Here is a 16,556-nt window from a genome sequence, read left to right as displayed (position 1 = left end):
AGTCATATATATTTGAATGATAAGTAAGTCTAAAATCCACGACGGGCGATCAACCACTCCCATCTACCTCCAGTCAATGGTCAAACCGTACTCTAGTGATCATCAACTAGATTCAGCCGCGGGACGATTTTTTTCTTGAGCGGATGGTCGGGGGGCCGGAACATAATACAAATAATTTGTAGAAGGCAAATTGACTGCATGAAGCCCACACAGATAATGTTTGACTAAAACATAATTTAAAACCTTGTTACGTTTGTATACGATCAATTGTTTCTCTTATGCGTGGGAATACTTGGGAACTATGTGATTCGCATTGTGCAGCCGTCCATCATTCATTATAGGCATTATCAAACACAGGTGTGGTATATGAGTGGGTACTAAATGTTTACTCTCCTTGAGCCGGGTTTAAGAATAGGTTCTGGTGGACTAAAACACTATATTAATGGAGACATTCTTTGCGTAATCTCCGGGAATTTCATATAGCCTTTCTTTCGACGTTCTTTCACTGCAAGGTATAATTGGATTACAGTGAAATATTTATAGTATTAGAGGTAATTTGAATTAAATAGTCATTCATAGAAGTTGAGGATTGACATCAAACACCCGCTTCCATGTGAGTATGACGATTTTGTGAGGGTGTGTGCAACATTTAGGCTACAGCAAAGCCAGCGCTGGTGAGAGCGCCATTCCGCGCACCATGTGTTCAGGGTGCGGGCACAGAGTTTATGTCCTCGTGCAATTCTTGAGCCAAACGTTTCTCTTATCGGGAAACTTGCCATAATTACGAATGGTTGGAATTTACGACACATGAAATGGATAACTCTTGGATAATGTTAGAATGTGATCTTGGCTTTTGCCCTAACTGCTAGGGGGGCAGCGAACAACGCCGATGACAGGTTTTTTGACAGTGCTCTTTTTTTGCATTCGTTTATTGGAACGCAGGGCAAAGGTATGCAATTTACAAATGTTAAATTGTCATTAGCCTACATTGTATAGGTTATGTTCGGGTACAATATTGGATATTTGACAGGCTACAAGGTTATCGCTAAAAAGTAAAGGTTCTAGGGAGTTCCTGCGACAGTCTGACTTCTAAACTTGTTTTATTGTATACCTAATGCATATGCGTGGCGAGTAAATGTATTTAGCCTAAACCACGGCTTCTTTTTACATTGCCTTCTGTCATATTATTCAGCCACACAGTGAAATTATAGGATCGAAGTGCTTCTTCATGAAACAAAGTCCATGCGTGGCAAACTGCCACTATGTTTATAACCTAGTGAACTTACTTTGTCAATCACAGGAGTTTGGAAATAGATATTTGACTTGTGATGACTCATCCGGCCTACTGACATTGACGTTAAAAAGAGATTGAAAATGCGTATTTGTTGGTTGAAAATACGTTTTTTTCAATAGCTTGTCCTCACACGGGACACTTGGCACAATTAACTGTGAATTACATTTAAACCACTTGGTGCTGAAGTAACACATCTGTGGTCTGTAGACCAGACAACTATTAGGCTATTTTGCCTTGATCTGGAGAGTATCTGACTGTTAAATTTACAATAACCATCCCTAACCAGTAAACATTGTTACCTATTTCAGAAATTCAACAAGAAAGCTCACTCTGTGTTAACGTTCAGATCTATCAGCTAAAAACGGGTTTATTAAGAATATTTAGGGATTAATGCCAGAACTGTATGTTCTTCTGTTATTTTCCAATGAATGTATAAAAATAGTTACTTTCTCTCAGAAGCTGTCAATAGTAAAAAATACTTTCACTTTCACATAGTTTTGGCTGTGACCCAGCTTGGGGACAACATCTAGCTCTGGGCGTTGACCAGCGCTAGAAAAAAACTTCCTGTGGATTTTGAACAACAAGGCATTCCAATGTGTCTAATTTTTGTGTGATTGTTTCTAGAAAAGAGTGCGATGGATCTGTCTCTTCTGGGGCTTCCATTACTATCAACACCAGTGTCTGAACACTGAGCTCTGGAATTGCTTCTTAATATTGAGGTATAGCACCTTATGAAACACACACACAGCAGCATTGCTTGCTGCAGTTTGATTACATTTCTGATGTACGTGTTTTTACAGAGAGCTTGAAATGTAGCTTTAACTTTGCATGGCCAGGAGCGTAGCTGTTATGCATTCCGTTCACTGTAATCCCTGCATGCTCCCTGTAATCTGTTTGTATGACACCAAGCCATGCACTACTCAGCATTCGTGAGGTTCTCGTATCTATACACTTTCAAGAGTCAAGTGCATTGCTAAGATTACGATTCATTTATTAAACAGCCGGGCGATGACATCATTCATCTTACTGCTTTGAGGGTAAATCTAATAATGTTATGTCTTCATTACATCACTATTGCGCACTGGGAAATCTATTGCTATGGTGCCCATAGTGGGTTTGACACTTGATTCCATGCTATTAGAATATATTGTAATGAAACAGCAGGGGGCAGGTCTCGAGCCCTCGACCTTTTAGCCCGAAGTCCGGCGCGCTATCGACTGTGCCGCAAAAGCATGCTCGTGCGGCAGAGTCGATTTCCGCGCTTATAAACCCAGGGTCGTTACAATATATTTGGGCGTTTGAATGCTTCAAACATACATGCCGGGGTGCACCACTCCTGTCCTCAAGGGCCACCGTTTGGTATTCCTTCAGTCAGACACTTATTGGCACCTGGGTAAGCAAGTGCATGGACTCTCCAGTCATCCAATGACATACCAGGCAAAAGTTTGGACACACCTACTCATTCAAGGGTTTTTCATAGTTTTTACTGTTTTCTACATTGTAGAATAATAGTGAAGATGTAAAAACTATGAAATAACACATGGAATAATGTACTAACCCAAAAAGTGTTAAACAAATCAATATATAATATTTGAGATTCTTCAAAGTAGCCACCATTTGCCTAGCTTTGCAGACTATTGGTATTCTCTCAACCAGCTTCACCTGGAATGTTTTTTCAACAGTCTTGAAGGAGTTCCCACATATCCTGAGCATCCCTTCACTCTGCGGTCCAACTCATTCCAAACCATATCAATTGGGTTGAGGTCAAGTGATTTAGGAGGCCAGGTCATCTGATGCAGCACTCCATCACTTGCCTTATTGGTCAAATAGCCCTGACACAGCCTGGAGGTGTGGTTTGGGTCATTGTCCTGTTGAAAAACAAATGATCGCTGCAGAATGCTGTGGTAGCCATGCTGGTTAAGTGTGCCTTGAATTCTAAATAAATCACAGACAATGTCACCAGCAAAGCGCCATCACACTGCCTCCTCCATGCTTCTCGGTGGGAACCACACATTCGGAGATCATCCGTTCACCTACTTTGCGTCTCACAAAGACACGGCGGTTGGTACCAAAAATCTGAAATGGACTCATCAGACCAAAGGACAGATTTCCACCAGTCTAATGTCCATGTTTGTTGGCCCAAGCAAGTCTCTTCTTCTTATTGGTGTCCTTTAGATTTGGGGAGATAGGTAGTCTAGTGGTTAGAGTGTTGGGCCAGTAACCGAAAGGTTGCTGGATCGAGTCCCTGAGCTGACAAGGTCAAAATCTGTCATTCTGCCCCTGAATAAGGCAGTTAACCCACTGTAGGCTGTCATTGTAAATAAGAATTTGTTCTTAACTGACTTGCCTAGTAAAATGGTGGTTTCTTTGCAGCAATTTGAACATGATGGCCTGATTCACGCAGTCTCCGAACAGTTGATGTTGAGATGTGTTTGTTACTTGAACTCTGTGAAGCATTTATTTGGGCTGCAATATGAGGTGCAGTTAACTCTAATGAACATATCTTCTACAGCAGAGGTAACTCTGGGTCTTCCTTTCCTGTGGCAGTCCTCGTGAGAGCCAGTTTCATCATAGTGCTTGATGGTTTTAGCGACTTCACTTGAAGAAATTTTCAAAGTTCTTGACATTTTCCGGATTGACTGACCTTCATGTCTTAAAGTATTGATGGACTGTCATTTCTCTTTTCTTATTTGAGCAGTTTTTTCCATAATATGGACTTGGTCTTTTACCAAATAAGGCTATCTTCTGTATACCACCCCTACCTTGTCACAACACAACTGATTGGCTCAAACGCATTAAGAAGGAAAGAAATTCCACAAATTAACTTAACAAGGCACACCTGTTAATTGAAATGCATTCCAGGTGACTACCTCATGAAGCTGGTTGAGAGAATGCCAGGAGTGTGCAAAGCTGTCAAGGCAAAGGGTAGCTACTTTGAAGAATCTCAAATATAACATTTTGATTTGTTTAACACTTTCTTTGGTTACTACATGATTCCATATGTGTTATCATAGTTTGATGTCTTCACTATTATTCTACAATGTAGAAAATAGTAAAAACAAAGAAATCCTTGAATGAGTAGGTGTGTCCAAACTTTTGACTGGTACTGTACATTAATCAATTAGGGACCAGGGAGAAACAAGAACCAGCAAGTGGAACTTGAGGGGCTGATTTGTGCACCCCTAATAAAAATGAGTACATGCATGCCTTTTGACATTTTTTGTTGTTGTATTTATTTAACTAAGCAATTAAGAACAAATTCTTATTTACAATGATGGCCTTCCCCGGCCAAACCCTAACCCGGACGACGCTGGGGCAATTGTGAGCCACCACTCCCAATCATGGCCAGTTGTGATACAGCCTGGATTATTTCAGACTCCTGATTGGAAATTAACAGTTTTTTTAACCATATGACGTATAAAATCCTTAGAGATTACCACAATCATAACTAAATAAACTAGGGACATATTAGTTCATTGTGTTGTGTGTTACGTTGTGTATCATCCCTGTATTCATCCGTACTTCTTCTATTAAAGCTGCCTGAGTGCCACCGCACATTTGCCCATTGCTGGTGCTGCTGAAACTCCCGGGCTGACAATACAAGACGTTAGAGAGCTTCAGGAGGACTTGAAACGGTTGAAAAGTACCATAGAAGTAAGACTACAGCTAATGAATGTCCTGTAGTCCTGGTATGGCGTGTTTGGTGTGAAATTAGGGTAAAGGGGAATTTTCAAAGGACTAGTAACATGTGTTACATTGAAGGATAAGAAGAAATGATTCATACAACTGTGGTTTTCTTTCTTGTCAGAAATCAGATGCCTGTTTGTATGCTCCTACCAACGATGACATCTACAATGTAAGTTCTTGTAGCAATATGCAATACATAGAACACACTGTCACAAACAGTTTTTTATTTTGGTTCCTTTGAAAATGCGGTGTGGGGCGTCATGGAAAAAAAGGGTCCAGTGTGTTAGAAATGCCAGGGCCGATTTCTGGTCCCAGTCTGCCCCAGATTGTAATGCCATGATTATAACATACCTCTTTTGCATACTTTTATAGATTTCCAGATCAATGTTTTATAGTCTGTGTATATACTGTAACACAGCCTGTGGTTCTGTTCTTCCCCAGGACAACTGCCTGTTTAAGTTCATGCACTGTTACTTATTGGAGTTGGAGGTTGTCCTGATCGAGGACATGCAGGTCACAGATAACGACCATGATCAAATAAAAACATCCATCCACCATCGGAAAAAAACATTGGAAGAACATGAACGCCAATATGTAAGTTAACCTTTAAATAAGTTCTGAAGTTTATCCCAAATATGTATGGTACAACAGCAATGTAGTGTTGTCAGAAGTCCTGACGGTCCATACTTCCAATTGTTCAACAATACATTTTTAATTGGCATTCATTTGATTAGCAGCAACAGTGTTTTGAATGCCAATGTCACTCTGCTTTCATCTAAATGTCAATTATATTGCTTCTCTTTTTTCTGCATTTACAGAACAGTTCTAGATGCTCACCGTGTGAGGCACAGAGAGTTGCCAACTCCACAATATTCCTCTACAACATGGAGCGCCTTTTGGAGAGAATAGCCGCAAACTGTCCGCCGAATATAATGGAAATATGTGTTTAAATTGTTTTTCATAAATAACGTAGCAAAAAATGTTGTTTGTGTTCTACCTTTGGTCATGATAGTATGTGAAGAAATTAGCAGAGTGACAGCTAGTGCTCGTGTCCTAATGTATATTACCTCTCAGTTCAAGTTTAATTGTAACTAGCTGTTTATATTTTTGTATATAATAACTTTTACATCTGTACTTTTGTCATATTTATTAACACATTGAAATGCCTATTTGGAGCTTTACGTGTTTTAGTTTTATTATCCAAGTCATATACACACTAACTGTCCCTAACTAGTTTCCCTTGAAGAGTTCTCGTCGGTATGTCAAAATTGCACATCCTGAATCAAAATAAAATCCCAAGAAAACATAAACATGTTGATTTGATCATTTCCTAGAATATGGGTGCCTGGCAGAAGTTCAAATAGGGACATGAAGTGGGACTGTGCCCCAAAGAAACAGGAAGCTCTGCCGTGCTCCATTTCCTGATACTGTAGCAGATGAAGATATGAAACTAAAGCTCTCCAGTACAACGTTCTGGCACACATCCATTTTGTAATAGTTCTGTTTGTTTCCTGATTGAGAACAGGATTTTTTGCATTTCAATAACGTTTTTAGTAAAATATTTTATTGCTAGAACAAACGTGTCAGAAACCACGTCTCGTGGATCCACTGTAGGCTTTTATGATATGGAAAATAAAACATTTGATAACGATGACATGTACAGTTATGAAACAATAAAACCTAACCCTTTACTGTCCTCATATAATCCAAACTGTCTGTTTGAATCCAGACATTCTGTATTACTCCATCACAGAGAGGGGGGGTTGAAAAGGAACGGAGGGTGTGAAACTGGTCACTGCTCTCAGACTCTAAGGTCCCGGGCTCGGTGTCCTCAAGGGGCACTGAAGGGGCGCCCTGCTCTCCTGGTTTCGGGAGACTGGGTAGAGAAGACACACTAACTCCTTCAGGAAGGGCACTCCAGGAAAAGGATGCTTCATTTTGACCCCACTTGTCTTTGGAGTTGGACAGAGAGGTTTGGATGGACTGTGCTTCACTACTGCCTTTATATCCAGTACTGTCACTCTGAAACGACACAAAGGGAGTTCTCTCTTTGCATATACAGACCGGCGAAGAACTACCTGCTGCTGACAAGATGGCTTCCTCTCTCCTCTCCATCTTCACCGCCTCGACTTCGCTGGTGATCTTCCCGATGACAAAGTCCTTGGTCCTCACTCGGCGTATGGACTCCACGAGGTAGTCGAGGCCCCTGGGGGTCTCGGCTAAGTAGTCCAGCATCCTACCGGTCTTCTTGCTGTTCCCCACCCTGCAGCAGATGTCCTCGGCGTCGTCCCGCGTAAGGACCCTCCTGGACCGAAGGTAGTCCAGGTGGCGGTCGGCCACTAGCTTCTCACAGAGGTACGGACGCAGACGCTCCAACGCTTCCTTCTTGATCTCCGCCATGTCTTCGTCGGTGATACACCAGGAGTCCATTTTCCAGCCAATTGCCCGTGAGCTCTTTAGTTTTCTGAAGCTGCTGCTCAGGCTCTGGAATGCCCAGTGTTGGAATTTCAGATAAGGGTTTGTAATATTAGCAACTGACTGAGATAATGTAGCAAACCCCTTTCTAACCCTGGTCAGTCATTGAACTGGTTGGAGTTGGAAGCCAATATTGTGAAAAAGGGAACTACCTCAGATCAGTTCCCTATTAGGAAACAATGAGGCGAGAATATGTGTGTGTGTGTGTGTGTGTGTGTGTGACCACCAGAGAGACCAGACCCCACCTGAACATGGAGGGGACTGACTGGGGACCAGAAACACAAAGGGCCAACGAGGCGAGGCGCACGAACTCCATAACACCACCTCAGTCCCATTGTTCTGCCTCCGTTTCATTTCTCCCCGTTCTCTCCAAATATTTGGACGAATGCTCAGAATAACATGCTGGTACTGAGAATATTGCCCTCTGTATATTGTTGAAAGGAACCCGATCTTTTTCTTCAAAGATCTTTTTCTTTGTTTTGTTTTGAGGGTTGTGTTCTGCTTGAAATGCAGAACTATGGTTTTGTGGATATCTTATTGTTCCAGGAGAGTTTGGTGTTTTTGGACAACGGAGCGCCCCATTGGCTCATTTATTTTCTGAAGATCATGTCATTCATTGTAATTCCAAGATGCTGGGAAGAACCTGAAATGATGCAAAAAAATAAGAACTACCGTATCTATGTCCCAAATGGAACCCTATTCACTTCTTAGTGCACTACTTCTGTTCCCTATACACGGGAATATGGGGGCTGTTTGGGATGCATCCTATGTATCAGTTCCTTCCAAGAAGAGGTACAAAAAACTCTATGTAACGTTAGTGTTCCTTCATCACTCTAGATTCAGAATGAAGGTTCCCTAGTAATAGATTTCCAGAACGTTTACTACATACAGTGCCTCTCCATAGAAAAGCTAAAAGGAAGCCAATGATTATAAAACCAAAGAACTGACTGAGATAATGTAGCAAACCCCTTTCTAACCCTGGTCAGTCATTGAACTGGTTGGAGTTGGAAGCCAATATTGTGAAAAAGGGAACTACCTCAGATCAGTTCCCTATTAGGAAACAATGAGGCGAGAATGAGTGGCGTGTGTGTGTGTGCGCGTGTGTGTGTTCTTATTTGGACATTCCTGCCTCAGAGAGATCAACATCCATTGCCCTAATTAGATAGACATTATGAAAAGATGAACACAGATATTAACATCCATCCCAAGCAATTTAATCAAATGTATTTGAATTAAATAAACAGGAATGCAACACATTGCAAAGCACAAACAAAGATATTTAACATACAGGAAGAGCCTTGGATGCTTTTGAATCCAAGACAGTGACCCCGAATAAAGCATAAAAGCGGATTAAAAAAGGATATAAAAATAAATATTATGATACAAAGGGGTTATGGTTTGGTTTTCAATTGACTGATTGTGGAGGGAAAATAAAGGAAAGCAATATCTTTAAACAAAAGTAAAGTTATATACAGCATGTGATAGATATGGCAGTAATTCAACATATTTTGTGAGACATTACGATTGAGTTTATTATTGTACCAAAAAATATGAAGTGGTCGTAAAAGCAACCATGATTGAGAGAACATATTCATGGAATTAAATTGTATTTACAGTAAGCTCTCTCAGGCTCCTTAAGGGACAGACAGCCTTCTACAAAAGAGACCCGTGTGAACATGAACAACAAGCTAAACGGGAAAGTCTGTTCAGCTTTTTCTCAAACTTATAGAACCTTCTCAAGGCTTCCTTCAAGCCATGTTGTCTGACGCAAATGAGTTACTGTGTTTACTTGTGCGAATGTGACTAACCTTTAAGGCATTTCAGAAACAGAGCATGAGAAAGTATGCTCAATTGGCAAGCAACACGCTTCGCAGATCTTACAAACGATGACTCAACGATTAAGAAAATGACAAAGAAACGCCTGAACAAGAAATACGGACAAACTTAACTCGTACAAAACAGTGTGTCCCAGCAACATTGCATAACATGGCCAATATCAGAAACACCTAAACCTTTTATTTATTTGTTACATCTGGACCTGCAGTGCATGGCTATATTTCTATTGCTACTATATTCACTGCTTGGATTAGATTACGTCGGGAATCATTTGGTTTGTTTTTACACCGGCTGTGTCCTGATTCCCTACACTTCTCCCAAAGTGTGCACATGCACACTCCCCGTGGAGGGTGGAGAATCAGGACGTAGCCATCTTCGTTCCTATATATAGGTTGGGTTCAGGAGTCAACCTTCCCATAGGTCCCCTCCGGCGGCCGGTAGATCTTGGGGAATGCCATCAGCTGCAGCATGTTGAAGGCATACTTCCGGCATTTAATATTCTTTTGCACATTCTCAATCCGACATCCCTCCCTGGTTTGGTGGCGTGGCCATGATGACAAAAAGGAGGGAAGAAGAATGAAATGAAATTATGAATCATTTTCTCAAAAAGTGTTTTAGTATGGAAAACAACAACCAACAACTGAGTAAGAGACGGACAGATGGGAAACAGATAACAGACAGACAACAGTTAAATATTACCCGTAGGACAGCTAAGGTAAGGGACTGTAAGTTATTAATAATAAGGGATACATTGAGAAAATCAGACCTCTCTGAAATTAAAATGGATGACCCTAATTTAGTCCAAATATATTTTCACCTGACCCTCCCTGAACGCTTGACAAAAGTGATCCTCCCTCTATCCAAAATAATAATTAAACAAAGTATAGATGAGAACATGCCTACCTTTCCCCTCATTCCGAGGACAGACCAGAGCCTTAGATATACAGACTGACAAACTGTTTTTCACCTCGAGAGCGTTACATGGAAGGTCGTGGGTTCGCAGACCACCATGGACAAGCTTACTCTCCTTATCCGTTTATACTATGGCCTCTCAATGGCCATGGAGCTCTTGGTGCAACATGATGCCCGTGCAAATTATTATTTAAAACTGGGTTTGTCAAACTACGTCTAGGGAGGGACAAACAACCAAAGTCCCAGCAATTCTGCAGCCTAGGCAAGATCAAAATGTGCCCACTTCTGCCGCAGATAGAGGATATATTACCAGAAATTCTCATGTGGTCCATTACATGACGATCTAACATTATTTGCCTATATCAGCCCATACTATATATATATATAGTATGGGCTGATATAGGCAAATAATGTTAGATCGTCATGTAATGGACCACATGAGAATTTCTGGTAATATATCCTCTATCTGCGGCAGAAGTGGGCACATTTTGATATATATATATATATACTGCTGTTAGTGTGTATATATACACATATATATATATATATATTAGTTTGAAACACTGTCTTGCAGTACTTCATTTTAGAAACTATGATGTTTAGTGTTAGAGCTCAGTGTAGCCAACTGGAGAAAGCGATTCACAGGCCAAGATTAATTAAATGACGCCTATCTATATTTATTTCCAGTCAATGTAAATAGCCAAATTCTTGCATGCATCCGTTCCATAAATTCAGAACGGTCCATAGCCATGTTTGCTCAGTCAGTGGTAGCGCACATCCCATACCTGTCAGCATGTCCAAGTGAATCATTTTCAAATTCTGTCAACTCGTTTGTATTTTATCAGTGTATTCATTCTTGAATCTCCCTCCCTCCCTCTAGTCTGTAAACATCCCATACCTGGCAGGTTAAGACTGAGAAACGTTTGTGCGCTGTGCCTACACTGTTAGCTGAAATCACTCCTACACTCTGGGATCATTCCTATTCCCTGGGATCACTCCTACATTCTGGGATCACTCCTACAGTTGCTGTTTTAGAGACGGAATAACAGTAGCAGTCTAAACACACTAACAGCAGTCTAACCGCCTAAACACACTAACAGCAGTCTAACCGCCTAAACACACTAACAGCAGTCTAACCATCTAAACACACTAACAGCAGTCTAACCATCTAAACACACTAACAGCAGTCTAACCATCTAAACACACTAACAGCAGTCTAACCATCTAAACACACTAACAGCAGTCTAACCATCTAAACACACTAACAGCAGTCTAACCATCTAAACACACTAACAGCAGTCTAACCATCTAAACACACTAACAGCAGTCTAACCATCTAAACACACTAACAGCAGTCTAACCATCTAAACACACTAACAGCAGTCTAACCATCTAAACACACTAACAGCAGTCTAACCATCTAAACACACTAACAGCAGTCTAACCATCTAAACACACTAACAGCAGTCTAACCGCCTAAACACACTAACAGCAGTCTAACCATCTAAACACACTAACAGCAGTCTAACCATCTAAACACACTAACAGCAGTCTAACCATCTAAACACACTAACAGCAGTCTAACCATCTAAACACACTAACAGCAGTCTAACCATCTAAACACACTAACAGCAGTCTAACCATCTAAACACACTAACAGCAGTCTAACCATCTAAACACACTAACAGCAGTCTAACCATCTAAACACACTAACAGCAGTCTAACCATCTAAACACACTAACAGCAGTCTAACCATCTAAACACACTAACAGCAGTCTAACCATCTAAACACACTAACAGCAGTCTAACCGCCTAAACACACTAACAGCAGTCTAACCATCTAAACACACTAACAGCAGTCTAACCATCTAAACACACTAACAGCAGTCTAACCGCCTAAACACACTAACAGCAGTCTAACCATCTAAACACACTAACAGCAGTCTAACCATCTAAACACACTAACAGCAGTCTAACCATCTAAACACACTAACAGCAGTCTAACCATCTAAACACACTAACAGCAGTCTAACCATCTAAACACACTAACAGCAGTCTAACCATCTAAACACACTAACAGCAGTCTAACCATCTAAACACACTAACAGCAGTCTAACCATCTAAACACACTAACAGCAGTCTAACCATCTAAACACACTAACAGCAGTCTAACCGCCTAAACACACTAACAGCAGTCTAACCATCTAAACACACTAATAGCAGTCTAACGGAGGGAGAGAAAGTGTCTTGGAGCATATCACTACTGATTTATACGGCTCTATTTTTCCCCCTGCTCATCAGAATCCTACTATGCTCTACTTTAGAGTAGAGGGGGAGATAGTTGGAGTGGGGAAGAAGACTGGGGGTTCCACGTCCACTATTCCAGAGGACATAGGAATCATTGAAGAGATGCAGTACATTACTAAATGTAGAATCTTAGTAAATAAATCACAGTCTCTATGAAGAGGAGGGTCCCTCAACTGACAGGGGTCAACTGGAGGTTATGATAAAAACGTGCCCTCAAGCTGCTTGGAGTTTACACTGGAGTGTGTAACAGTGTGATCGGCTTCAGTTACGCTGTTAGCACTTTGGTATCTGTGCCAGAGCAGCCAACCAGAACGCAATGCTAGCTCTCAGAACGTTAGCTCTCTGTCATTGACATGAAGAGATAACTGTTTATCTCCAGTCCTTCTGATAGTATTATATGGCCAATGCTTTTGGTACGGGAGAAAAAAGCCTCCAAGGTTCAACAGTATGGTATCTGTGAAAATAGAGGAAGCTAATATGTCTTAGCGGAGAGAATTAATTTTCTTAATCCCTTACATTCTAAATCGATTCCATCCAATCCTCAAGCCTGCTAGTCGGATTAACAGTCGAAAGCTTGTGTTTGATTGTACAAATTCAATTATGTATCCACCCAATTACCCTTTCAAAGCAAAATCAATGAAATAACACAAATTCCATACTCTCTCCCTCCCAAAAAACAAGCTGCACAGACAAAAATCACCACCCGACGCACACAAGGTTAGTACATGGCATCGTCAGCAACTTTATTGATATTTTGCAAGCAGAAAAACAAGACTTAAAATTAACCACACGACCAGCAGGTGTGAGCTGACGAGCAGTAGGGCGATGGGGTAGAAGTGTCGCGAGGCCGGCTTGTTCTCCGCTACAGAGCACGCCGCCTCGGGGTCCGAATCCCACTGACACACTACCTCTCCCTGGGTGAGCCGACTGCAGGGCGAGGGGGCGAGGGGCGAGGTGGAGCAGGTGAGACAGAGAATAGACAGAAAGAACCGGTGGGTTAGTAAAGGAGAGACCCCTGACATGGGCCAAAGACAACCAGCAAGCACAGACGCATGCACGGACGGATTAATGGATGAATGGGTAAATGGAAAGATGAATGGAAGAGTGTAAGTCCCACATGAAGAGAGGAGTTGAAGTATGAAGGGGAAGAGTAGAGGCGGGGGCGAGTAGAGACAGGCACGATCATTTATGTGGATCTCTCCTCTTTCAATTATTTACTTAAATTATTTTGACAAAGCTTTGGATGCGCTCTGTTGCACCTGTTGATTTCATGTAGCCAACAGAAAGGGACATTTAAAGATCTCAACCCAAAACTTAAGGAAATGTGATAAGCCTTACCTCCACATATCCAGAACAAGCCATAGTGAAACCAGACCGTTGTGCAGTTAGAATGTACACTTGGGTTCAGACTATGTCAATATTTAAACAAGACATACATGTTGGATAAGATAAGGGAACAGTGGCAGTAAATGTATTGACAGAGAGATAGTCAAGCAAGCTTCATGAACATTTTATTCTATTTATTTAACTAGACAAGTCAGTTAAGAACAAATTCTTATTTACAATGACAGCCTAGGACAGTGGGTTAAGTGCCTGGTTCAGGGGCAGAACAACAGATTTTTACCTTGTCAGGTCGGGGAGTTGATCTAGTAACCTCTCGGTTGTTGGCCCAACACTCTAACCACTAGGCTACCTGCCGCCCAACATGAAAAGACTGGCTGTTGGCCAAAACCCTCGGGACCAAAATCAAACACTTGGACAATGTGTTATTTATCACTTACCATTGTACTTTATGTTAAAGTAACTGTCCAGTGTGTCCAGATTTCTATGAACTATGACCTACACTGAGTGTACAAAACATTAGGAACACCTGCTTGTTCCATGACATAGACCTGACCAGGTGAAAGCTATGATCCCTTATTGATGTCACTTGTTAAATCCACTTCAATCAGTATAGATGAAGGGGAGGAGACAGGTTTAAGAAGTATTTTTAAGCCTTGAGACAATTGAGACATGGATTGTGTATGTGTGCCATTCAGAGGGTGAACGGGCAAGACAAAAGATTGAAGTGCCATTGAACGGGGTATCATCTGAGCTGTATCGTTTTTGTTACATTTCACACGTGAACACATGGTGTATGTTGTTACACACAGTGGGTGTGATAGCATTTCTGCAAGCAAAAGACTGGCATATTTGATCCACACTTTTTTACTCATGGGAATATTAACAACTAGCCACATTCAACTGACCATTTACATGATGTGTTGATCGCACAGTATACAGGCTATTCTGACAAAACTACGTTGAAAGAATGATCCATCATATTTACAGCTGCTCAGTACTTAAACGTATTTACTGAAGATTGATAGTTACCGGTTCAACTTTGCATAGACGGGTCAAGCCTACAGCTATCTTCCAGTGTCACTCTGTCTGAACCCTCTTGACACTGGAACACATGGGAAAGCATATCCATTCTCCAGCTCTGATAATCACTCTTTGTTTGAGGTTGAATTTCATTCAATCCATTCGTGGGCAAAGTGCTGAAATTCTACAGTTGGTGCACAGATGAAACAAAGATTCCTTCGAATGCAATGCTGCTGTTTTTTTCACACTCAACAGTTTCCCGTGTGTATCAAGAATGGTCCACCACCCAAAGGACATCCAGCCAACTTGACACAACTGTGGGAAGCATTGGGGTCAACATGGGCCAGCATCCCTGTGGAACGCTTCCGGCCACATCATCCTTTTCGTGACTTTGTCAGCCAACCCGTCTATACATGAGTCACTACAAGGTGAGAGAAAGTAGTAAGAACAAATTCTTATTTACAATGACGGCCGACCCCGGCCAAACCCGGACGACACTGGGCCAATTGTGCTCGCAAAGCACAAAGATCACAAAGTTATAAGGAGGAGACAACTGATCTGACACAAAGCAAACAGTGCATAATGTTCAGAACTTGAAGTATGGAACTAGCTTGTTAAGCTACGGTGCCAAAGTAAGACGGTACTTCAATTACTATAATCATACCAAGATGAAACAAGGCCCATTCATAACTAATGGAGCTTCCACAGAGCCATCCTTCTTATGTCAACAAAAAATTTCTATGCGGAAGCAGTCCATGGATTTAATTAATTTACCACTTACACTTAACCTTGATGTGTGATGAGGCAAAAGCTGTAGGAGTCATCAGACAATATCAAAATAGCTTGCCATCTATTCCCTTCAACCCCAATTTTTGTTCGAAGCCACAGAGACTGTTAGGCAGTACACTGTCAGTCAGAGAAAAGAGCAGAATATTCAGAAAGAGCCAGTGGGTTAGTTAAGTAGAGGCCCCTAGGGGCCACATACCAGCAGCAAATCAAATCAAGCTTGATTTATATAGCACATTTCAGACATGAATGCAATGCCCAGTGTTAAAACATAAATAAAAAACTATGAAAATAAAAAGGGAAATATTTACTACACAACAAACATAAGAGTATAAAACACCAGAGAATAACAGTAAAATGGAAAGACTAAAAAGCACTCTAAGGAAAAGCAGAATTAAACAGGTGTGTTTTAAAATCTCTTTTGAATATGTCCACAGTTTCGCCCCCCCTCAGGTTTTCTGGCAGGCTATTCTAGAGGCTGGGAGCATAGGAACTAAAGGCTGCCTCTTGGTCCTAGGCTTTGGGATAGTTAAAAGGCCAGTGCACAGACGCAGGCACGGACGGATGCGTAAAGAGAATTTCTCCAACACAGAGGAGCATGTCAACTCGGGATTGCTACTGGTTAACTAGCTACTAGTAAACACTGGTTGTCGCAACTTATCGAGGTTTCAAGAGTCACTGCTGCATTTTGCATCCTATGTAAAAGATTATAAAAATTATAATAGAATTTATAAACTCAGCAAAAAAAGAAACGTCCTCTCACTCTTAACTGCACTTATTTTCAGCAAACTTAACATGTGTAAATATTTGTATGAACATAACAAGATTCAACAACTGGGACATAAACTGAACAAAAACTGAACAAGTTCCACAGTTCCACAGACATGTGACTAAC

General features: G+C 41.2%; 3 protein-coding genes across 12 annotated transcripts in view; 1 reads left to right on the top strand and 2 right to left on the bottom strand.

The window, feature by feature from the left end:
- Nucleotides 1-671: 671 nt before the first annotated feature.
- il15 (interleukin 15) lies at nt 672-6,291 on the top strand. The gene is made up of 6 exons (XM_071407540.1): nt 672-949; nt 1,919-2,013; nt 4,831-4,948; nt 5,103-5,150; nt 5,423-5,575; nt 5,800-6,291. The coding sequence occupies exons 1-6, from the start codon at nt 890-892 to the stop codon at nt 5,929-5,931; spliced, it is 606 nt and encodes a 201-aa protein (XP_071263641.1). The 5' UTR covers nt 672-889; the 3' UTR covers nt 5,932-6,291.
- Nucleotides 6,292-6,528: 237 nt separating this feature from the next.
- LOC139579166 (B-cell lymphoma/leukemia 10-like) lies at nt 6,529-8,537 on the bottom strand. Its single transcript, XM_071407538.1, has one exon. It carries the CDS (start codon nt 7,409-7,411, stop codon nt 6,662-6,664), a length of 750 nt encoding a protein of 249 aa, XP_071263639.1. The 5' UTR covers nt 7,412-8,537; the 3' UTR covers nt 6,529-6,661.
- Nucleotides 8,538-8,648: 111 nt separating this feature from the next.
- Nucleotides 8,649-16,556, bottom strand: part of inpp4b (inositol polyphosphate-4-phosphatase type II B) — a 213,152-nt gene continuing 205,244 nt past the window's right edge. For 8 of the 10 annotated variants that reach the window (XR_011675684.1, XR_011675686.1, XM_071407530.1 and 5 more), the window contains one exon: nt 13,229-13,438. Coding sequence is in view for 7 of the 10 variants with exons in the window: in XM_071407530.1 (XP_071263631.1) it covers nt 13,255-13,438 (184 nt within the window). In the remaining 3 variants the exon portion in view is untranslated. Of the gene's footprint in view, nt 9,824-13,228; nt 13,439-16,556 lie in introns of those variants that run through there. The other 2 variants (XR_011675685.1, XM_071407531.1) reach the window with 1 other exon arrangement.

Source organism: Salvelinus alpinus, chromosome 6 (genome assembly GCF_045679555.1).
Source record: "Salvelinus alpinus chromosome 6, SLU_Salpinus.1, whole genome shotgun sequence".
Lineage (NCBI taxonomy): Eukaryota > Metazoa > Chordata > Actinopteri > Salmoniformes > Salmonidae > Salvelinus > Salvelinus alpinus.
This window is presented reverse-complemented; position numbering and strand designations above follow the sequence as displayed.